The sequence below is a fragment of the Acipenser ruthenus genome, chromosome 1 (assembly GCF_902713425.1).
Source record: "Acipenser ruthenus chromosome 1, fAciRut3.2 maternal haplotype, whole genome shotgun sequence".
Taxonomy (NCBI): domain Eukaryota; kingdom Metazoa; phylum Chordata; class Actinopteri; order Acipenseriformes; family Acipenseridae; genus Acipenser; species Acipenser ruthenus.
The window spans coordinates 43,008,747-43,033,255 of record NC_081189.1 but is presented as its reverse complement, the minus strand read 5'-3'; the positions used below and the strand labels follow the sequence as shown (position 1 = coordinate 43,033,255).

The window sequence follows — 24,509 nt, the reverse complement described above, 5'->3', positions numbered from 1 at the left end:
CTGCCGACAATTGTATATTCTTCTCTTTTTGTAAAATAACTATTTTGTAGTCCTCTTCTATTAATTCAGTTGAATAATTAAGTATAATTAATAGATGCAATGGTGCATTCAAACCACCTCTGTTACCCATAGTTACAGTATTGGTAATCACCCTGCACCTTTTAAGAATGCCTGTTTTGAGTAATTTAGTGGCATAGAAATAAATTATTTATTTAATATTTATTTGTACTACATTGGGCTGCAGCGGCAGTCTTTGTTACTGTAAAAACTGTTGTATTAGTCGATTTTCTAGGTATTTTTGGGGGGCCATAAAAAGGGCTAGTGACCTAATACACCGGTGCAATGTATTCGCCGGTGTGGCTAATATTAAACTACTGTACCAGTGCCACAATGGGAGTGCTACAGCCACTGTTATGGCTCTCACAAACTTAACTGTCAACAACCCGATTTATTTTTTCAGGCTCTACGGCATTCAGGTCATGTTGCTAGGTAGATGTACAAAATCACTGTTCTAATTAAAAGTTTTAATTTAGTTCTCAATACCCTTAGTCATTTTGAATGTTAAACGCAAGCTTTCAGACTCTTGACTGACCTCCTCTCGACCCAGACGCATGTAAGTGGAGAAAAAAAATATCTGCTGTTAACACAATAGCTGCCCATTTCTACGAATTTCCTTATTCCCACCCTCCAGAACCATTGATTTAAGCAGTTACAATGAACTGATTGTTATAATGCAGGTGACTTTGAGACTGGATAAAGTAGGACAGTCAGACAAAAAACAAAAATGCTACACAACAAGTTTGAAATTGCGAGTTGTTGAATTTGCCGAAAAGCATGGCAATCACAGTGCTGAAAAGAGTATGTGACGAGACGAAACAAAGACCGATTTTTAAATATGGCGAAACAAAACAGATTAATGCAGGTGTGATGTAGGATGTGTAACTTGATTTTACTTGCTGGTGCACTGTTAATTATTACTTTTTAAATCCATTCAAGTACCATTTGTCAGTGGTTTACACTGTTACTACTGGAATTGACAGTAGTAGTGTTATATCTAGCAAACAAATGTGCGCCCAGACATCTGCATAATGCTATGCCACACTGCTATGTCCAAAATCACTATTCTCGAGCATCTCTTCTGAGCCAAAAAACATGACTTCTGCATGTACCCTCACATGTGCTCTGAAACGTACCAGTGCATGCCCAATGAATCGTTGTGTAAGCTGTATTACCTCCATGTGGAAACACACTAGTCAGTGTGACAAACATGGTCCATCTAATTTTCCATAAATCACACATTAAATGGCACTCGCATGCAAAATTCTATCTTTTGATTTGTATAATGCATATTACATAAACAAAAGTTGTTGCATTAAAATCTGCTACCAAATCGTTATACATAGCAACTCTATATGGTGCCGCTGACGTGTATGGAGCAGGGTATAGTATCCAAAGCACTGGGTGTGGTACGGTTGCAGTGCTTCAGTAAAATATATACTGAATATCTTCTGTACAAAACAGTGTAAGAGAAGTGCTATGGTAGAATATGATTGAAACATACAAAAATATATGATAACACTAATAATTTTAATTTTGAAAACTGAGAACTGTCCGTCCCTCTCCCTCCAGCTCGTGTTATCGAGAAGCAAACCTTTAATTTCTTCATTCTCCACCTCAACAGCAAAGTGTTGTATAGCGTAAGCTGTATTGAAAGAAATGTCTCAGAACCTCTCTGCTGTTTGGGATTTTTTTGTCAAATGCCCATACGACCAAAAAAAAAGTTGAATGCAAACTGTGCAAGCGACTCGTATCACCATGGAGGCATAACCAATCTCTGGGGTCACTTGACAAGTGTAAGAATTATTATTATTATTATTATTATTATTATTATTATTATTATTATTATTATTATTATTAACATTTTTAGTAGTAGTAAAATGTGACTGATAAACTGCTTGGAATGGTGACTGTTAAATAAAGCTTTGTTTTGCCTAAGTCCGCTGCAGTTGTGCAAGCTTACTGTATGTATCGCAAACATCTTCAATTATGTGTAAATAAACAATGTGTTTTTATTTTTTAAATTATAAAAACATGATTACTGTTCTATATAATGTATTTATATATAAACTACATGTGAATGTTTTATTCCATTTAAGTGGATTTTCAATCAAATATAAACAAGTAGCTATGGTGACGTCACCAGTAAATTATGCAAATGAGTATCATCGAAGGTTCAAACCTTCCTTCAGTAATGTGTTCCGAACCTTCAAAGGTCAAAATGAACTTTGTTGCAGCCCTAGATTTATTTGATTAGCTACAATGACCTTAAATGTGCAAGATGTTTTGAACAACCTCAACAGATCTGTCATATCACAAAATTAATCTATGTAAATCTGTCTGTTTTTTAAAGTTGAGTATAAGCTCTGGTATGTGCCTACTGTTATGTTGGCATTTGTATTAAGCAGTTATCTAATTTGGGATTAACTGGAAATCCTCAATGTTGGTACCATACAGATAAAACGGAATTTATGATTAGGCCAAAATTCTCACGTTCAATTCAGTTGACCCTATAACATGATTAATGAAATTAATTAAAAATAAATGTTTGTTTCTAGGTGATGCAGTGCTTAGAAATCTTGATATCAAAGAAAATGCATTGGTAAGTGAGATTGAGATTAATAAGAAATAATAGCAAGCCTATATGTCCTAGATTTGATATTGTGTGCATTCAATAATACTTGATTCAATGATTCATAAGTCTCCTTATTCCAAACCATTTACATACCAAACCAGTCCAATTGCTGTTATCCTGCCATGAGTATTCAACTCCCTTTACAGTGCCTATAGTAAGTATTCACATCCCTTGGATGTTTTCACAGTTTCTTGTGTTACAACCTGAAAATGGGATTTTGTTTTTTCCTTTTTATTTACACAACCTACTCAACACTTTGAAGAGGCAAGAGAAATTTTATTGTGAAACAGTTAATGAAAAAAAAAAAAACAAAAAAAACTGAAATGTCTTGGTTAGATAAGTATTCACCCCCCTGAGTCAATACTTGGTAGCACCACCTTTGGCAGCAATTACAGCTGTGAGTCTTTTGGGGCAAGTCTCTACCAGGTTTGCACATCTGGATTGTGCAATATTCGCCTGTTCTTCTTGGCAAAATTGTTCAAGCTCTGTCAAGTTAGATGGGGATCGTTGGTGGACAGCAATCTTTAAGTCTTGCCACAGATTCTCAATCGGATTCAAGTCCGGGCTTTGACTGGGTCACTAGGACATTCACTTTCTTGTTTTTAAGCCACTCCAGTGTCGCTTTGGCTGTGTGCTTGGGGTCATTGTCCTGCTGAAAGGTGAATCTCCGTCCCAGTCTTAGGTCTTTTGCAAACTGAAGCAGGTTTTCCTCAAGGATTTGCCTGTGTTTAGCTCCATCCATTTTGCCCTCTAACCTGAAAAGCTTCCCAGTCCCTGCCAATGAAAAGCATCCCCATAGCATGATGCTGCCACCACCATGCTTCACAGTAGGGATGGTGTTATCTGGGTGATGTGCCGTGTTGGGTTTGTGCCAGACATAACGCTTTGCGTTTAGGCCAAATAATCTCCCACATGCCTTTTTGCAAATTCCAAGCAGGATTTTACATGGGCTTTTTTCCAGAAATGGCTTCCTTCTTGACACTCTTCCATACAGGCCAGATTTGTGGAGTACCTGAGCTATTGTTGACACATGGACAGTTTCTTCCATCTCAGCCATGGAACGTTGTAGGTCTTTCAAAGTTGTCATTGGCCCCTTCCTGGCTTCTCTGACCAATGCCCTTCTTACCCGGCTGCTCGGTTTGGGAGGACGGCCTGCTCTAAGCAGATTCTGGGTGGTGCCGTATACCTTCCACTTCTTGATGATCGACTTGACTGTGCTCCTAGGGATATTCAATGCCTTTGAAATCGTTTTATAGTCCTCCCCTGATCTGTGCTTTTCCACAACTTTATCCCAGAGTTGTTTTGAAAGCTCCTTGGTCTTCATGGTAGTATCATTGCTTTGAATGCACTACCCAACTGTGGGATCTTACAGAGACAGGTGTATTTAATCTGAAATCATGTGAACCACTTTTACTGCACACAGATGGACTCCATTTAACTTATTGTGTGAATTCTGAAGGCAATTTGGTTGCACCTGAGCTTATTTTGGAGTGTCATAGCAAAGGGGGTGAATACTTATCTAATGGAGACTTTTTTCAGGTTTTTATTTTTAATTGATTTGTCGTCCCCCCCCCCCCCCCCCCCATTTTTTCACACATTGAAAGTGTTGAGTAGGTTGTATAAATCAAAGGAAAAAAAAATCCCATTTAAATGCATCAAACTGAAAACGTCCAAGGGGGGTGAATACTTACTATAGGCACTGTATATGATGCATACTGTGGAATGTGTGTGTGGTAATAAAATACTTAAATTGAAAATGATAGACAGGTACACTAAATGTGCATATATGACTAATTATTGAAACCTGTTTTGTTGTAGAGCCAATTGGATATTCCATTTAAAGTAAGATCAGGACACATAGGTAAGTTGTGTTTTGTGGGGGTTTTCTGCATGTTAATGTAAAATCATAAATTGGTCCATAACAATAAAGTTATGTGACATAGACAAACATTTTGGCGGTATTCAAGTAGATGATGCATTTAAATATACAGAACTGAGGGGCTTGCATGTCCACCTGAGGAGTAGTGTGGCACACAAGCTGACGGGTACATCTCTGCTCATTAGTGTCCAGGCCTGTACTTTACCTGTATTGTATGCATTGCCCCAATATATTTTTAAACCTAATTGTGATTTTTCAGATGGTTTTTGATTCCAAAAAGTAGTTGTAATGTTTTAAAATGATTAATTTACACCTAATTTAGTATTCACAGTAGGTTGTCCTAGGTATTTGTAAGTTAAAGAAATACTCCATTTATCACTAAGAAAATGTTAGTATTTTATGGAGATTTTGAACAGCCTAACAAGTAGACCAAATACATTTAATTAAGTGCTTTTAATAGCACAATCATCCAACTAAGCTGGAATAGCTACTGGTAAGCAACTACAGTTAAATAACACAAGGAAAATGTATCTTTTAATTTAATGATTGCCTGCAAAGGAATGTAATGAGCCACAGGGTTTGTAGCTCTGCCAGATGTACTTGCAGCCCAAACAGTTTGGCTAGGAAGGCATAGATTTTGTCCTTTTATACCAGCTGGTAATTATAAGAGGGAGGTTGATCTGCATAAAACAAGGGATTAATATTGTCAGTAGCACTAATAATCTGAGGTTATTTGTCATAATTACTGTAATAATATGTTTTCAGATTTTTATTTTTATCATTTAATAATGCTCCAATTCATACACCGTGGATAAAAAGGCGTATTTTATACTACGTACTGTATATATTTAAATAATTTTCACATAACGATTAACTAAAGTATGTAATTGGTGCTGCTTGAGGCCTACAGTGTGTGTGTTTGTTATTGAAAACAGAATCTCCTTTCTTGTCTCGGTACCTGCATCAAGCCCTGACAGTTTTTGCTTCCAGTTATGAACTTGGACAAACGTACGACACCTCTGGAATTTTAAGTAGGATACATTTCAGGAAAATGATAATTAGTAGATACTCCTTCCATTTAAGTACGTAAATAGCTAATTATAAAGCTAACCTATTGCAAGGAATCATCGCAGCACGATGAGTTGTTTACCTAAAATGTTTTGATACATGCTCTGTAAATATCAATTCCTTACAAATATTCCAGTTTGAAAACAATACTCATGGTACAAAATCTTGCACCATGAGTCGTAAATCAGCAGGGAATACATTTCTCAATGTTTACTCGGGGAGCTACATTGCTGGTACTGGTTCAAATGAATGGTGTATTGTGGAAATGGTAAGCAGTGTTACAGGATGCACTGGAGTAAAATATGAACATGTATTCCACTAGTGATTTATGAGCCATGATATGTCAATAAAAATATCAAAACAATTCAGATTATGTTTAAAAATACTGATGAAATAAGGACAACGCAGCATAAACCAAAGGTTAAGTGATGTGTTTTTGTAAACACTGCAGGGTGCTCTGTAGCACTTTTAATATTTAATTCAAAAGCCTACAGCTTGAGAGAGGAAACTTTGTCTTTACTACTTTTCAAACATTACTGCAGTGTTTAACACAACATTAGCAAATTGCACAGTCAGCAACATATGAATTACTATAATTCAGACAAACTAAGATTCAGCATACTACAAAAGAGCAGTGAAAAGGTAGTGATTATTTCTGATTCAATGTTACTGTAGTTTGTTAGTCAATTTGCCAAAAATTGGCAAACATTTGTCTGTTTAACTTAATTTGTTATATAACACTTCAGTTGGAATTCTGATGTAGCCTTAAGAGATTCAAGGCGGAGGGTGATTGGAAAGCTGCCAGATATTAAAGTGCAACAATAAAATGAATGCACTGTCTTTCAAATGTTTTAGTCATCATGTTTGTTTTTAAATCAATTTACATTCTTCTTTTAGTTTTTATACGTTATACAAAAAGGGAAATTTATCAGTATTGTTTTGAATGCATATTACAATTTTCCCTTTTTTATGTTTATCAATTTTTCATCAAATATCCTATGCAAACAGAAAGATCACCTATCGCAAAACACATTTAGATTTCTATTTTTTGTAACAGTTGCATTTTGCCCCAACAGTTTACAGTGTGACTGTTATATTCACACGTAGAGAAAGCATGATCTAAGGAAAGTAATTCTCAGAATTCAGCTATTTTAATTTAGCTTTGAACTTACTTTTTTCCCCATAAATTGTACTTGTTATATAAAAGTATATATACTCCATGAGAATAAAGCCCATGATGCACTATGCACAGACTTAAAATAGAAGAGGAGGTGTATGACCTGAAGCAGGAAATCACTGGAGGAATGCATTCTTGCTTTGTTTGTTCTTGACTGTTTTAAAACACAACAGTGTTTTTATTAAGATTGTGTGATTTAGTAGTACAGTACTACTGGGTTATTTTGTGTGTGTTTTACTCGCATACCAGAACTTCTGGCTTGTGCATGAGCGTTAGCTACATGCTGTGAATGCAGCCTCAATATACTGGTTTGTTTCTTGGCATTGATACCACTTCTGATTTTTTTTTATTCTTTATAGAAAAGCTTGAATTGAAGATCCCTTGGAAAAATCTGTACAATCAGTCTGTAGAAGCTACATTAGCCGGAGTGTACCTTCTCATTGTTCCCACTGCCAGTAAGAAGAAATTACAGTTGCTACAGTATTTGAAATGCATGGACTACATCCCCTGGTGTTATTGTTCAGCGATTGCAGCTAACAACATATTTCAATAAATATTCACCCCTATATAGGCTATATAGTGCACTTAGTACTCAAATGTGTAGTTTTGAAAAAAGTCTGTATTTTAGCAAACATATTTTCATTTTAATATAAGATATCTGGAAATACACGAGGTTAAATTAATCTCTGTTTGCAGGCCTTGCTTTCAGTTAGTGTTGCACTTTCTACATGGAGAGTGAAATTGTACCCACCCCTTCAGGGCCTTGTTTTCTGTCCATAGCCAACCAAATGCTTCCCCAAATGATTGACATGCTTTGCTGCCAGTAAGATACTCGAGCTAGGAGGTGTAAATGTAACAGAAGGCAAGGAAATTGAAAACCTGTTATTTTATCTAGTACCAGATTAAGTTTTAAAAAGAAAATGCAGATTTGTGGTAATGTTCCTCTCGAAACTGCACATTTTGAGATTGAATGGCAGGTAAGATGTGTCTATTTTGTTAACTAGAACCACTTTAACAGAAAGGAATGCTGCTGTTTTGTTTGGTGTTTCATTTGTTTTTGTGTTCAGGTATAAAGTATGATGCAGAAAAGGAAGAAAAGCAACTACAAGAAGCCAGACAAAAAGAACTACAGAGGATTGAAGAAACCAAGTTGAAAGCTGAAGAAAGAGGTAAAGGGCGGGGCACAGCCCTTGTGTGTTTTCTGTCTTTGCACTCCACTTTTTTAGTGAAATACAGTACCTGTTTGTAGTAGATTTTTAAAAAAAAAATAAGATTTTTCAGGAATGGGATATTTATTCAATTCTAAGTTAGCACATGGTATTGTCAACACTCTTATAATATCGGGCATGATGCAAAAGTCATGTTGTTCAACAGGATGAATGTCCACAGCCCTTTCATTTTCATTTTGAAGTGCATCAATCTTTTTAAACCAAGCCTAAGAAATGTTGAGTAGCAATTATTAACTCTCGCCTCAGTGCCCCTTGTACCTCATCTGACTCTCCATTTGAAGCAGTAATGAGGTCATGAACCTTGTAAATGTGAATAACTATACAATACAATAAAGATATGTCCCAGTCTTGTAGCTCTGTCTCCCTCTACTGTGTGTGATATTGGAAAGGGGTTTTAGACTGCCCCGTTAATAGCTTGATTGTACTTTAACAGGAACCCTTTCTTTTATACACAGAAAAACCTAAAGAAGAAAAACAAGACACCTTTATTGAAAAGTTAATCACTCAGGTCATTAAAAACCTGCAGGTTAAAATTTCAAATATCCACATTCGATATGAAGATGACGTAAGTATTCACTTTTATGTATTGTAGCTAAATATGTATAGGGTTGCATAACTTCAGAGTTTTGTCATAATGATAGCTCAGTAATCAATTACATTTTATTTATTTATTTAGATCACTAATCCTAAAAGCCCGTTGTCATTTGGTGTGTCTCTTCAAAATCTCAGTCTTCAGGTACTGTATTTCCATATTACCCAATTCTTTACGTAGCAGTTGTTTTATACTGTTTTTGAGCATGTTATTAGCATATCAATACATCTGGTCATATCAATGATAGATATATATATATATTTCACATACTGGGGTAGATGTAAGTGTAGATGCAGTGCAAATAATTGCAGATGCAAAATTCAAATTGCATTGCGGCCAGGCAATTATTTTTCACTGTGCCCTATGTAAGCTTAAAGGGGAAGGGAAATGGTGGGACTTTGTGCGTTAAAATTAATCATCAAGTGCTAAAGATAACATTTCTCACTCAAAACACCCTTGTATTTATCGTATAACACAATAAAAAGACTTAAAACTACGACATTCAGCACTTAAATTTTCATGTGTTCCGCCATATTGACGTCACTGGTTGGAGCGCTCGACCGGCAGGTATGTAAACAAAGATGACAAATCTTACAGAGGACAGTTCTTTATCAGATTTTGAAGAGCTCAAATCAATTGGTAAAAATGTTACAGTGCCGTATGAATTTCAGCCAATCATAGACTGTCAAATAGGCCCTATTGAAACTAAGAAAGGATTCAGATTCCTGGGAATCTGATCCAGACAGTAAGAGAAATCCGGATCCTGACAGAACAGCACACAGTTTCTGTTGCAGCTGCTGTAACTGCATAGTGATGCCGACCCGTGAGGAATGTATTTTGTTGTTTTGAAATTCCTCGCATACAGCACAGAATTCCTGAATAATTGGCCAAGGTCCACCCTGCATCTTGCAAAATGCCAGCTTTAAAATTGTGTGCCTGTCTTCTCATGAAACGACACTGCTAAAGCCACCTCTTGTCCACCAAACTGAACAGCTCATGTAAAAGCTAAATGTAAATCGTATATAAATTACTCTGTTATAATGATATTGTACAAAATCATCAGTTAGTCACAATTACAAAACTCTGAATCTCATGTTAAAATGTGACATTTTCCAAATAATTTGCATGAGAGAAATCACTTACTTCACGTACTTCTTCCGCTGCCTTCTCCAACCAGTGATGTCACAGGAGTGATTTTCAGCAAAGGTGCTTTAGTTTGATAGACCACTTCATTTGACATATACTGATCAAAAACAATCAAAACAAACCAGAGATTACATTGCTTTCACATCGATTTTGTCATTTACAAACAAACCAAAAAGTGTTTCCTATCACCTTTTTAAGAGCAATACAAGTTACTCAGCACACACAAATAATGATCCGCTATTATGATAATGAGTAGGGGTCTACCTAAATCGCGATTTCGCGGAAATCGTGAAATTGAGTGGTCACCGCGAAATTCACCTCTTAGGGGCCAATGCATACAAACAAGTACAGAGAGGGAAAAAAAAAGAAACCTTGTTTAAATGAACTACTGCACAACGCAAGCGACGTAAACACGTGTCTTCCTTCTGTAGATAGCCCTTTTTTATTACTTCGCCGTCCTGTGTGCATTGCACTTAAGCAAAAAACAAACAAAAAAAGTCCACAAATAACATTTACACAAAAAAAATCTCCACAGCTGTTAACGTTCTTGTTTACTATTCAAATGACAATGTTTTAATCAGCCTATCAGTGCGTCTTTACTACTTTTATGTGCTCTGTACTGTACAGTAGGGGGTGGAACAAAGTTGGTGCTGCATTGTTTTGATTTAGGTTGCTAAAATCTAGTTTTCAGCATTGGAGGTAAAATAGTAGAAATGGACGACAAAAAAAGCAAAGTATATTTCGGCTGAGGATCATTTCAAGATATTTCACAAAGAAACTGTACATACAGACTGAGGTAATTGTTTTGCATATCTTAATGTGTCTTTGGAGAAAATACGATCGATCACTTTTTAGCTTCAGAATCACACATAAAAAAAGGCTACTACAGAGGATGCTGAACAGTATGTAAAATAAACACTTTCAGAAAACAAACTGGAAAGTCAGCGCAGACAAAAAGTATTCCTGTCTGAAACATAAATCAGTACTAAAACGATCAAGCACAGCCACCTCGCTTCAACTTGCTGCTTACTTTTTCACAGTTGGAATTTTAGACCCGAATAGCCACGTTCTCTATGTTTTGACTAGGTACAAATAAAATAAATTATTGGATGGGACAACTAATATGACAACGAATGCATACATTGCCTTTATTAAAGTATGCCAGATGCCCTTGTGTAACCGTGTTTTTGGGCTGTTTCTAATCGATTTCTGTATAACTTGGAAAAGCTTTGCCTTAACTTCCAATTAATTCAGTGTGTGCAGAACGTGCAGTCTCAATGTATTGGCAAGTCAACTGCTGGGGGATGCTGCATGCTTGCCTTTAACAAATGACAGCACTCTGTTTTAGTAAGGAAGCAAGTACCACTATTTTTAGGCTTTATACTGAAATACTGTCTACTTAAGTTTATTTAATGTTTAAACAGGGCCACGAAATATCAGCAAAATCCTAATTTTATTCTGCAACATACCTGTGAAAAATACATAAATTTACCGCCATTTAAGTAGACCCCTAATAATGAGGGTCTAATGAGCGCATTGGTCTATTTAGCGGCCACACTTGCAGAGTTAGGAGTACAGAGAGCAGTAGTCGCTGTATGACATTTATGGCGCACGAAACTACAAACCAAAAGAAGTGTCAGAGGAAGGGCAGCAAAGTCCTCTTGGCATTGACGCTGGGCTCTAGCATCCCTCAATTCAGCTATTAGGTCTAGGATAAGCTGCGGAGTGAGACGATATTGCTTTAGTATCGCAAACAAAGTGACTATGAGATTGCATATGCGGGTCTTCATCTTGTCCTTCTCCTCCAAACGTATTCCCGCCTCTCCTAAACAAGAGCCAAGTGTTGCTGCATCAGGAAGTGTACCACAGCAGCCATCCTGAAGCCAATGACTGCAGGTGTGTGCTTTTATACAGCTCTTAATTACTCACTTCTACAATGGTTTGCACCTTGTAAGAAGAGGTGTAAAGTTTTTGGAGGGTCAGCAAGTGCCCGCTTAGTATCCAGATCCCGCCCAATTCCATGCTCTTTTCTTCATTTGAAAGCATTTCAATATAATTAATGGATTAATGATGGCAAATTGCAAATTTAATAGTGAGTGCAGAACGCCAGGTGAAAACTTTTTTTTTTTTTTTTAGCGGCTGGTAAAATCAGACTTTTGCATGTATCCTTACATCTACCCTACTGTATCTATTTTAGTTCATGTTTACAAACCATTACATAATAGATGCCATTCCTGTAAGAGTATCCAGGGATGCTTAGTCCTTTTTAGTTTTGAGTCAAATTGTATGTGTGTTTTACAGACTGCAGATCGAAATTGGAACCCATGTCTTCCAGATGAAACTAGCAAGTTGTTCTTTAAGGTACAGTAGTTCTAGGGTTTAACTTTAAAATACAATAGTTATCTTTCAAACATAATGCGAGCTGATGCATCCAGCTTAAACTCATTTTTTGGAGGATGCCGAGGGGTTATATTATTTTAGGCTTCATTATTGGTTTTAAAATACTTTCATAATGTTCTTATTTTTCAGCTTGTACGGCTGGATAATCTATTTGCTTACTGGAACGTAAATTCAGAACTCTATTCTAATGACTGCTCTGAGGAAGCCCTGGTAAGCTATCAGTTACATAATATGCATTAATTACTTTTACATGAAAAGGTTTTGTTTGTTTGTTTGTTTGTTTGTCGTGTCCTAATAAAAATTAATTCACAACCAAAATAGTTAATACTTTGAGCACTGAAACAGTTGATATTGACTGGACATCATCTGTAGTGGAACCTTTATTGTAGAATCATAGAATACTGTGTACCAAACTGCATACCAACTATAAAGACCCCATGTCAAAGCGTCTGGTCTGCATTATTGTGATTGACAGAGATTTATGCAAAGAGGCAGTAAATTGAATCCATTTGTAATGGACATCACTGGTAATAGAACTTAACAAGTTTAACCCATTTAGTCCATTTATTAAGTGCACGTCAGGCGCGTCAGGTCCAATTTATTTTCACACTCGCAGTTAATTTTAGACGCACTGTTTAAAAGTATTTTTTTTTTTCACAGTCAAACGGGTTTAAAAGGCCCTGCATATCAACAAAACACTCACTAGGCATCTCCAGCCCCGCCCCACCCTTTCGTTCGCTATAGCTTTCACATATGCTAAGAAATAATAATAATAATAATAATAATAATAATAATAATAATAATAATCTGACATTGGACCGCAAAGGGTTAATACTTGGTGGAAGTACCTTTGGCAGTAATTACAGCTGTGAGTCTGTTGGGATAGGTCTCTGCCAACTTTGCACACCTAGATTTGGCAGCATTTGACCATTCTTCTTTACAAAACTGTTCAAGCTCTGTCAAGTTCCTTGGGGAGCATTGATGGACAGCAATCTTCAAGTCCATGCCACAAATTTTTGATTGGATTTAGGTCGGGGCTCTGACTGGGCCACTCAAGGACATTTACCTTCTTGTTCCTTAGCCACTCCAGTGTAGCTTTGACTGTGTGCTATGGGTCGTTGTCATGCTGAAAGGTGAACTTCCGTCCCAGTTTCAGCTTACTTGCAGAGGGCAGCAGGTTTTCCTCAAGGACTTCTCTGTACTTTGCTCCATTCATTTTCTCTTCTATCCTGACAAGTGCCCCAGCCCCTGCCGATGAGAAACATCCCCATAACATGATGCTGCCACCACCGTGCTTCACAGTAGGGATGGTGTTCTTTGGGTGATGCGCTATGTGTTGGGTTTGCGCCAAATAGAACACTTTGCATTTAGGCCAAAAAGTTCAATTTTAGTTTCGTCAGACCACAAATATGTTTTGCCACATGGCTACAGAATCTCCTGAGTGTTTTTTTGCATACTTCAAATGGGATTCAAGGTGGGCTTTCTTGAGTAATGGCTTCCTTCTTGCCACACTACCATACGGGCCAGATTTTTGGAGTGCTTGGGATATTGTTGTCACATGCACACTTTGACCAGTCTTGGTCATAAAAGCCTTTAGCTCTTGCAAAGTTGCCATTGGCCTCTTGGTAGCCTGTCTGATCAGTCTCCTTCTTGCTCGGTCATCCAGTTTGGAGGGACGGCCTGATCTAGGCAGGGTCTTGGTGGTGTCATACACCTTCCACTTCTTAATAGTCGCTCCAAGGGATATTCAAGGGGATATTCAAGGCCTTTTGATATTTTTTTTATACCCATCCCCTGATCTGTGCCTTTCAACAACTTTGTCCCGGAGTTCTTTTGAAAGCGCCTTGGTGCTTATTATTATTATTATTATTATTATTATTATTATATTTATTTAGCAGACGCCTTTATCCAAGGCGACTTACAGAGACTAGGGTGTGTGAACTATGCATCAGCTGCAGAGTCACTTACAATTACCCGAAAGACGGAGCACAAGGAGTGACTTGCTCAGGGTCACACAATGAGTCAGTGGCTGAGGTGGGATTTGAACCGTGGACCTCCTGGTTACAAGCCGTGGACTTGTTTTGAAATGCACTACCCAACAGAGAACCTACAGGAACTGCTGAGTTTGTCCTGAAATCATGTGAATCACTACAACTTAACACAGGTGGAGGCCACTTAACTTGAGTGTGTGATTTTGAAGGTGATTGGTTACACCTGGTTACAATCCTAATTTAGGATTGCTATTGCAAGGGGGGTGGACACTTATCCAACCAAGCTATTTCAGTTTTTATTTAATTAATTTTCTACAAATTTCTAGAATATTTTTTTCACTTGGAAGTTGTGGGGTAGGATGTGTAGATAAATTTTATATATATATATATATATATATATATATATATATAATATATATATATATATATATATATTTATATATATATATATATATTTATATATATATATATATTTATATTTAAATGCATTTTAATTCCAGGCTATAAGGCAACAAAATGTGAAAATCTTGAAAGGCCGTGTAGACTTTCTATAGGCATTGTGTGTATAAAAGTTTATATACCACAATGGAAATTTTATCCTTTCTAGAAATTTCTGAAACGAAGAATTTTAGGAGAAAGTTTTGCTTTTGTGGATGAGCAAAAAATAGAAATGGTGCAAAGAAATAGATGTCTACAATTATTTATTTCAGCAATTTTTTTTTTGAGCCAATCTCAAAAAATGCTAATTCAAAAGTATTCATACCCTTTGATAATATGATAGTATTGTCTACAAGGAGCTACAATTTTCAATATGATAATGCAGAACCTAATTCTAGAATAGTCTAGAAAATGCTGGTGAATGTTCTTAAGAGAGTATGAAAGGGTTAGGCATAGGAAGAGTGCTGTCATTACCAATAAGTCAATATAGGAAAAAGTAAAGAGCATAAAGCTGGAGAAGGATATAAGAAGATTTCCAAACATTTGAGTATCCCAATTTCAACTATTGTTTGTAATATCACGAAGTACAAGACTCATGGTACTGTCGCAACGCTCCCTCGGGCTGGAAGAAAGAAGGTTCTTTCACAAAGAACAAGTAGAAGAATTGTGCGGCTTAATAACAATCTGAGATTAACTGCCAAAGATATTCAAAGTGAATTGGCTGCAAGTGGGACTGGGGTTTCCATTTCAACCATAGGTCGAGTATTGCATGGTGACAGTCTGGTTGAAGGCCATGGAAAAAGTCACTCTTATGAAAATGTCACCAGGACAATCGCTTAAAGTTTGCAAAACGGCATTTGAATGATGGATATGAGTTCTAGTCAAAGGTTTTGTGGAGTGATGAAATAAAAATCAAACTATTTGGTCACACTGATAGTCGTTACTTTTGGAGAAAGTCTGGTGAGGCGTACAAAGCTAAGAACACCATACCTACTGTCAAGCATGGAGGTGGTAATATCCTTCTATGGGGCTATTTTTCCTCTAATGGCACAAGGACAATAGAAAGCAGGTTGGCCCTCTGTTCTATGGACCTTTCTGCATCTCTGACACCGGTGCAACATCCAGACTTGCCCCATTTGTTTCAAGCACCATTGCCTGACCCAGAACCAGCGCAGGGCACCCTGTCCCTTGCTGCATCTGACGACATGGAGGCCCAAGAATTATTCTTCCCGTCTGAGGACGCGAAATCTGATATCTTGGCTCTCACAGTAAGCCCCTCCCTGTCAGAGGAGCTTACCTACCTTATGAGACATGCTACTACGGTGTTGCAGGTGCCTTGGCCCAAGGAAGATGTGCCAGAACGCTCTATCTTTTGAAAGGGTTTCTGCTGCTATACGTCATGGTGTTTAAATGCTAAGGTTACTCCGTGTAACCTTGCAGCATATACACAGCATGAGGGCCCTCCCTCGCTGTACTGTGGACCATATGCCATGGACCCTCAATTGGTCTTCAGCCAGAATGCTAAAGGCAGTTTATCTTCATTTTAAGCACATCTGCTGGTGCTGCAAGTCCTTCACTTGTGACAGCATGGGTATTGTATCCCATTCGGTAATGGTTACATTTTGTACTTAAAAGGGTTCCCTGAAATAGAAATGTAACCATTACCCTTCAGGGTCGCTCCATTCACTCCAATGCAGCAGGCCTGAAAAGAAAATGGTGCTGATCCCTGTTCGATAGTCGTTGCTATCTCTCCTGGGGGTGGAGACGCCTGACACAGATGGGACTCTTTAAAGGAGCAGCTTTGATAGAAGTGCTCAGGTAATTCTGACTATCGGAGCTGTATCCCATTCGGTAATGGTTACATTTCTATTTCAGGGAACCAGAGTAATGATAATAACCTAACGATACTGTACACGCCAAAATTTGTTGTATAGCTGTTATATTTACTGTAAAGTTTGCTGTAATCCACATTTGTAATGTCCTTAAATCAGTCAAACCCTCTTAATATCACTTCTAAGGGACTGAGCATAAATTGTGACAATAAGTGGAGTTGACATTATCAGTTCATCAATAACCTAACAAACCAAACGACCATGTACAAATGTAAACCAATTTAAGTTCTCTTCTAAGTCCTTGTACTTTCCTGTACGCATTTTTTTAGTAGTAGAAGTCACTTGAGAATTGCGATAGGTACTCAAAATTGCATTCCTCTTTTCAAGAATCAGATCGTTGACGGGTGCAAAGAAAATTTGGAAGCCAGTTGTTGTTTTTTCTTTTCTCTCCGTTCTCGGATACAGCAATTCTTTGTTTTCGTGGCTCTCTTTACATATTTTCGTTTGAGACTTTTTCATTTTAATATGCAATGGTCAAAAAAACACTGAACACACACTTCTGATCTCTGAGTCAAGCTGGGTGGTCATGTGACCACAAGGCTGTCGTGTACAGTACAGTTGATTCAGGCATTTTGAAGTGATATGAAGTGGGGTGGAAATCAGTTGTATGACTGATATATTTCCTTGCTATTAAGTAGAGTGTGACATTAACCAAAGTGATATCTGTATTTTCAAATCCTTCCAGTCATTTTCTGCAGATACTGTGACATTTAACTATTTTTTGTTTTCATTTCTAATGTTTAGGGCAACTTGAAGAATGGTGTTGCAATGCACAACTTGATTCCAGAGGGTTATGATTTCAGTAAGTATCAAGCTGGGAGTTTTGCTTTATATATATATATATATATAAAAATTAAAAATATTTATACTTTATTTTTAGTGTTTTGCACTATACTCATTTTTACTGTTTCAACAAAGCTGTTTTTATATACCCTGTTAATGGTGCAGTTGTTTGTGTAAGAAATGTGTTTTTTAAAATGTGTTAAATGCAAAATTGTAAAATTCCTTGCATTGGAAATAGTAGATTTGTAACAACAATTGTTGGTGTTTAAAATAAATACATCTTTTTAAAACAACAGTCATTATTTTTTAGAAAATGTTCAAACAGTTTGTGTCAACTCTGGGGTTCGAGTAGTTACCCTGCAAAAACTGCCACAAAGTGTGGTTTTAATTGCTTAATCACACCTGCAGGCTTTGATCGATTAAAAAAAATAATTAGATTGATCGATTTTTGTAGCAGGGTTACGAAAAATATAGCGTCCCCCTTCCTACAACTGTTTAAATAACGGACCTGTAATTTTTCTTCATCATTGTTAACATCCTGACAACTTTTTACAGTTATAACTTTAAACTCTATTTCAACGCTCTTTTCAGACTGTCTGCTCTAGTGCACTGATAGTGTAAGGATTATCACCCACATTGTCAAAAAGGTAACACCGTAATAACGATCCATGATGTGGTACAAAACAGAAAAGCCAGAGCATGCTGGAGTATCACGATGCCGCTTTGGTGAACAGCTATTAGCATCACCATTGCGAAGGCTGTTAGTTTATTCTGACAAGCAAGCTTCCCTCAGTCTCGTGTTGGTACTGACTGAGTGGTTTTGCCATTGGGTTTTACTGTACATTGCCACTCGCGGTAATTGCTGCTTCTGTTCATGACCTGGTACCGTACTTTAGCACCAGGTTGGAACCGGTACCGAACCGACCAGGATCCAAACCAGTACTGAACCAGTTCTGAACCAGTACCGACCCGGTGCCGAGGTCACCGGTCCCGCTTGGGTCTTGTGAGGGAACAACTGTACATTGCATTGCTTGTTCCTTGCATCATGCCTGGGTATCATCCCTGTGAGATCTGTCAAAGACATTTGCATTGCAGTGATGTGGGCTACTCCCGATACCTTTACTAGGTTCTACAGATTGAATGTCGTGGATCCACAAAACCCTGGCTTTGGAACTAGAGTATTAACTAGCTACTTGTTACTGGGGTTCCTAATGGTAACGCACAAGGTAGCCTTCGGCATAGCCTTGTAGTATTCCAGTCGTTCTACAATCTTCCCTTGTGATGGCTTTGGTACTCTCACCCATGAAGTAATGGTTACATTTCGTACTTGAAAGGGAACATAAGGTTATTATCATAACCCTGGTTCCCTGAAATAAATGTAACCATTAACCTTCAAGGTCGCTGCGTCCATGATTGCAGTAGGCTTGAAGGAAAAATAACACTCAGATCTGTGCATGCAGGCCTTTATGCCCTCGCGGGCTGGCATGACTGCGTCACAGGCTCGGCGGGGCAGCTTTGAAAGATCTTATTTGGGTTTCAGGGTGTTTAGGAGGTAAACGCCTATTAGGTAATGGCTACATTTCTATTTCAGGGAACCAGGGCTATGATGAAAACCTAACTACAGATCGGCAGGCTACAAAAGTATTATGTTAATACTTTGCATTACTTGTAATTGTCTTTCAATACAATTGCATATCACTAGTAAACAGGTGTGATTTAATCGATGTAATTGTTTGGAGATATATAAAATTCACAAGCAGAATGACTTCATATTTTGTATGTTTATTTTTTCAGTATTTCGTCCAATCTCTGCCAAAGCCAAACTTCGCATGAACCCTCGTTCAGATGTTGACTTTTCTTCTCCAAAAATGGACTTGGACGTGAACCTGCAAGAGGTCGCCATAGAGCTTAACAGACCACAAGTAAAATATACTCAGTTGTACATTTTGAGTGAGAATTATTTAGCTTCTTTGTGAATGTTTGTACATTGTAATCTCCACTTCTGTTAGCATTAATGCTAATTCCAATTACTTAATGTAATTGTTCTAAAACTTGTAAAATAAAATAATACCAGAAAGTTTAGCGTAGCCCTTTTGGGAGTATTGCCTTTCTTTATCATTCCGGTGTGTATGAACAAGCCAAATGTCTGGAAAAGAGGCATGAAGATGTATTAATGTACATATTTTTAAACTGTTGACATAAACTGCCAAACAAAATTATAACACCTGATTGAGTCAGTGGTATCTAAGATATAGCCTTTAGATGTATCTGCCACATTTGTTTAGACCTTTACATGGGCTACACCACTTTGAATTAATTATCTTTGTTCACTTTTAACATGCAGCGGGCTAAAGGTTCTGTTACAGTATTGTAATACTACACTCTCTAATTATTAATTCCTTATTTTTTTATTATTCATATAATGTTTTATTTCCAGTACCTCAGCATCTTGGAGCTTCTTGGATCTGTAGATATGATGTCTCGAAATTTGCCATACAGAAAGTTCCGACCAGAAGTTCCTGTCCACTCAAATGCAAAGCTGTGGTAAGCCATATTTCTCTGTAGTTTTACACTTTTATACTTTATTGTATTGGATACTACTTTTTTCAAATATTTTGTTCAGAATGTGTACAATAATCATGTGTGCTTTGCTTTTTTTTATTTATTTGTTTTTGGGACCAGGTGGAAGTATGTCACAACATGCATTTTTGAAGTGAATGTTAAACCTAGACATGAGATGTGGTCATGGAAGCACATTAGAAGACACAGACAAAAAGTAAGGACGTACAAAGAATTATATAAAATGAAGATAACAACCAAGAAGCCTTCTGAGGAACTTCTTAAGCTTCTCCAGGTTTGTAAATATGTGTTTATGTATTGTAATATGTTGACTCGTTGTTGTTGTTATGCAGCATTATTATGCAGCATTATTATAATGTTATTATGTTGAATATATAATCCCCCAAAATTAGTTGCAAACTAACTAATGTAAGACATTTTAGAGGTGTAATGGCCTGTATAGTTTACATATTTAGAAGGCTTCTAAGCCCATAATGAAAGTCTTGACTCAATAAATGTTTCCTGAAAACTATTGAACGACACTGCTGGTTTTTTTTTTATTCTTATCTAACATTTATTTTTAGGAACCAGAAAAGACATTGGATATATTTAATATCACACTAGCACGACAGCAAGCAGAAATGGAGGTACTTATGCATTAATATAACATTGTGTGTACTTTTGTGCCTTTTTTGTTTTTTAAATAATATATATTCCATTTTCTTGATTTACAGGCTTCAAAGGCAGGTTTAAAAATCTACAGACCAGGGGTGAAAGTTGAAGAGGAGGAATCAGGAGGCTGGCTTGGATGGATGTGGAGCTGGTCAGGAGAGAAGCAGGAGGATAAAGAAACCAAATCTGGAGGTGATGTTTGATCTTGGACATGAAATTGAATGAGTGCACGAGAGGACACTTTTATTCTTTTACATGTCCTATAAAATAAATTGTTTAGCAGATGTCCAGTAATAGTTTAACAGTGCTTCTTGGTCTCTTTCTTTGCATACAGTATACATATTGTTTTAAGTTTATATTTCAGTTGTTGCGCAGTGCAGTGTTTTTAGTTTTTCCAGGACAAGGGGGGTTGTCTTGTGTGATTGTATGTTACTAATATATGCACTTTCTAACCATGTTTCAGGATTTGATGAATTGATGACCCCTGCAGAGAAAGCAAAATTGTGTAAGGCCATTGGATACAGTGAAACTGCTGTTGATCCCACCTTGCCAAAAGATGTAAGGAATCCTAATTTATTTAATATGTATTTTATAATTTACAGATTCAAATATATGAACTGCTACTTGAACTTTTACCTGGGATTTGAAATCATGCAAGCATAAGTTCTTCATGTGTGCACTTCTTTTCAATGCTACAGTATTTGTGGTTTTTAATCTAAGTAAAGCAGGATACTCCACAGACCCTGCCATACCTCAAAATGAATATTAATGTTTGTTAACAAAATGTGTGTATGACTTGTCACACAAAACTCTGACTATATAGGCACTGATATTTCTGTGCAAGGATCGTTGGCACCCACCCAAACGTCACTATACTAAGAATCATAATTTATTTTTAAAGTGCTATATCCAAGAAAAAGACTGAAGCAGATATTGCTGCCTTCAGTTTCAAAAGCATATCACTGGTTTTATAATCAAGCATATATGACTGAAAATAAAATAATTGATTACATTCATGTTGTGTTACATATAGTATAGTATGTTACAAACCGTATGGCAGGAATCAGTGTAACCGCTAATAACAGTAAGTAAGGTGTGTTCTTGAATACTGTATGGTGGGTTCCGTGGAAAACTTCCACCGCACTATGACAAATCCTGTGGCGGAGCTTGAAGTGAAAATCAATACTTACTTTTCCAGCAGCGCGTGCCAGAGAGCTTTTAGGAATTCTCCTTAGGATTTGTTTAATACTTCCATCCTTTTTTGAGTACTGTAGTAATAAAAGTAAGCTACTGTATTTTTTAAATTAATTTGTACATAGACAACGAGACGACTATTAATCTATATTTAAAAAACCTTTCCACTGCCTATATTAATTGCTATTTTAATTTAACTGTTCAGTGTTTTTGTTATATACATATTCTAGAAATGGGACTGGGTGTAAGTTTAAAAAAAATAACTAAATAAAAAAATAAAACTCTGAACAACATTTCAGTTTAAATAGCATTTAATACAGGCAGGTGAAACCTGTTTTTTTTTTTTTTTTTCTTTTCTTTTAGTTGTCTTGTCAGTCAACATATTCAGTAATAAGTACAGCAGAGGTACTCGTTCCTACATTTCTTATATATCCCATGATTTTGGCGGCCAGTACAAGGGGGTATTTCATGTGCCTGTTTTTACATTAGCATTTACTGTTTTTCAGTTAAGCATTTAAATATTTAGGAACATTTGTTGTATAATAATGCTAGAGAAAATGAAATTTTGAATGTGCCAATGTTTGTTATTTTCACACGCGCAGTTAATTTTAGGCGCGCTGTTTAAAAGTATTTTTTTTCAGTCAAACGGGTTTAAAAGGCCCTGCATATCAACAAAGCACTCACTAGGCATCTCCAGCCCCGCCCCACCCTTTTGTTCGCTATTGCTTTCACATATGCCAAGAAATAAATAATAATAATAATAATAATAATAATAATAGTCGTACATACCGATCAATCATCTCCTGATCACTCGTTTTATCACCAAACTCCTCAATAATGCAATCCAAGTCATTATTTTATTACTATAACATCTCAAAAAAGCTCTGTAAATGTCCGTGATAGTCTCTGTGCGCTGATACAGTAACAGCCAGCTTGTTTCCTTATGACCGCCCATATGGGATGCCAATGGCAAGTATGACTAATCATGATATACGTCTTTTATTTTATTTTATTTTATTTTATTTTTTTTATTGGCTTGTCTCGGCTCCTGTCGCTCCCACTCGGCCATTGAATGGTTTTCTCGGCTTTTTCCAGAGAAAAAACGACTAGAAACCCGTTTTTTGCGTTTTTTTGATGATGTCGGACAGGGTCCGACAATGGACCGGATAGGAATAATTGCAATGTCGGACCAGGTCCGACAATGGACCGCAAAGGGTTAATTGTGAAATAAGCAATTTTTTACAGTGAAAAAATACAGCTCTAACAATCAAACATATATATTTGCCTTTTAGTTATACAGCTCTATGTGTTTTATAATTCTTTTTTTTTTTTGTGAAGAAGTTAAATCACTTGAAATGTGTACCAATCCATGTTTTGCGACCCCTTCTGTGTCACTTTCCTTCTGGAAAACCAGGGATAAACATTATTGTCTCAATTAATCAATCGTATCTCTCTTAAATTTTTGTAGCTGATCTCTGATTTTTTTCATCAATATCCCGAAAGGGTGATTTTCACTTCTAATAGAAGACAGTTCATTGTTCACATTTTCAACCACCAAAGAGCAACGATTAAGAATTTCACACCATCTTTGACAGAAGTCTGCGTTCTCACGGCCGATAAGGGTTCCTTTTTTTATTCGTAAACCCCTTGGGATCCTTTTGTACTTGTAATATTCACTTAATGTTATTTCATGAGACTCATACCTTACTTCTCTCTTCTTCAGATTTAAAATCTTGTTGCCATAATCAAGTGTATCAGCCTTTGCAAAGTCCATCAAGGTTTCTTTTGAATAGTATCCGTTTATGTATTGGCTCTAGCCAATTTACTGATTTTTCGGTAAACGTTTTTTGATCAAACAAAGGATTACTTGTATTGCATCTAACACAGTTGTACTGAATATAATATGTTATTGATTGTAAAATTATTAACGTCTCTACTAATTGAGTAATTATACATACTTTAAAAGGTCCCAGTATCATAGGTACCTGTGAACACTGATGAAGCCTATGGGTGAAACATGTTCGTGACTGAGAACTGCACATTTAAAAAAAAAAAAAAAATGTTTTTCATTTATTTATAGTTTGTTTTGGTCTGCGCAAGATTATTTAGCTGTTTTTGAGAAATGGAAGAAGAAAAATAGTTTGCAGCTCCCTGCGTTGTTGTAGTGTGTTTTGAAAAAAAAAAAAAAGGCAAAGTTTGGGCAATAAATTGGCTACTTCATCACGAAAAACATGGGTGCTGTAACATATTCATAAAAGAGTTTGCCACAGAAGACATGGCTGGCTTCAAATCAAAAGAATAAACTTGTATACAAATTTCTATTGTGTAATTACTAAAGCAGTAGTTTTTAACCCCCATCATTTCTATTCCTGTATTCAAGTCCCCCACCCCAGTCTGGGCAGGTAAAATGAAGTGATTTCACTTCCCCACTCTTGCTTTGAAAACTATTGTTATGGAACTAATTGATGTTCCTCCCCTTTCTTGCGATTTCTGCATTGCTCTTTCCCAGTAAAATTTACCTGTGCTGGTAAATTAGGACAAATTTGAAAAGTTTTAGTTGCATAGTTGCACTATTTCTATATTATTTTAAATTAATGGCTTTGCATTTATTTTAAATTGCTAAAAACAACTGTGGCTCTTATTCAAGGGCGGCAGTAATTAGAAGTACTGTGGTTTTCGAAAGGTATTTTGAGGGAGGCGTATATTGAAGTTTATTTCTGCAAATACAACTTGGATCAGGATGGTCAAGAACTCCTGCAACTTTAAACTAAAATACTATACATAACTTAAATTAAAA

At 36.7% G+C, this 24,509-nt stretch overlaps 1 protein-coding gene across 2 annotated transcripts in view; it reads left to right on the top strand.

Annotated features, from left to right (window-relative positions):
• vps13a (vacuolar protein sorting 13 homolog A) overlaps positions 1 to 24,509 on the top strand; it is a 104,492-nt gene that overhangs the window by 13,634 nt on the left and 66,349 nt on the right. For both annotated transcript variants that reach the window (XM_034034577.3, XM_059025449.1), the window contains exons 2-16: positions 2,616 to 2,659; positions 4,511 to 4,553; positions 7,176 to 7,271; positions 7,884 to 7,985; positions 8,501 to 8,610; positions 8,722 to 8,781; positions 12,085 to 12,144; positions 12,313 to 12,393; positions 17,249 to 17,306; positions 19,082 to 19,209; positions 19,725 to 19,831; positions 19,970 to 20,141; positions 20,431 to 20,493; positions 20,581 to 20,710; positions 20,982 to 21,076. In XM_034034577.3, the coding sequence (XP_033890468.3) occupies positions 2,616 to 2,659; positions 4,511 to 4,553; positions 7,176 to 7,271; positions 7,884 to 7,985; positions 8,501 to 8,610; positions 8,722 to 8,781; positions 12,085 to 12,144; positions 12,313 to 12,393; positions 17,249 to 17,306; positions 19,082 to 19,209; positions 19,725 to 19,831; positions 19,970 to 20,141; positions 20,431 to 20,493; positions 20,581 to 20,710; positions 20,982 to 21,076 (1,349 nt within the window). The remainder of the gene's footprint in view (positions 1 to 2,615; positions 2,660 to 4,510; positions 4,554 to 7,175; positions 7,272 to 7,883; positions 7,986 to 8,500; positions 8,611 to 8,721; positions 8,782 to 12,084; positions 12,145 to 12,312; positions 12,394 to 17,248; positions 17,307 to 19,081; positions 19,210 to 19,724; positions 19,832 to 19,969; positions 20,142 to 20,430; positions 20,494 to 20,580; positions 20,711 to 20,981; positions 21,077 to 24,509) is intronic.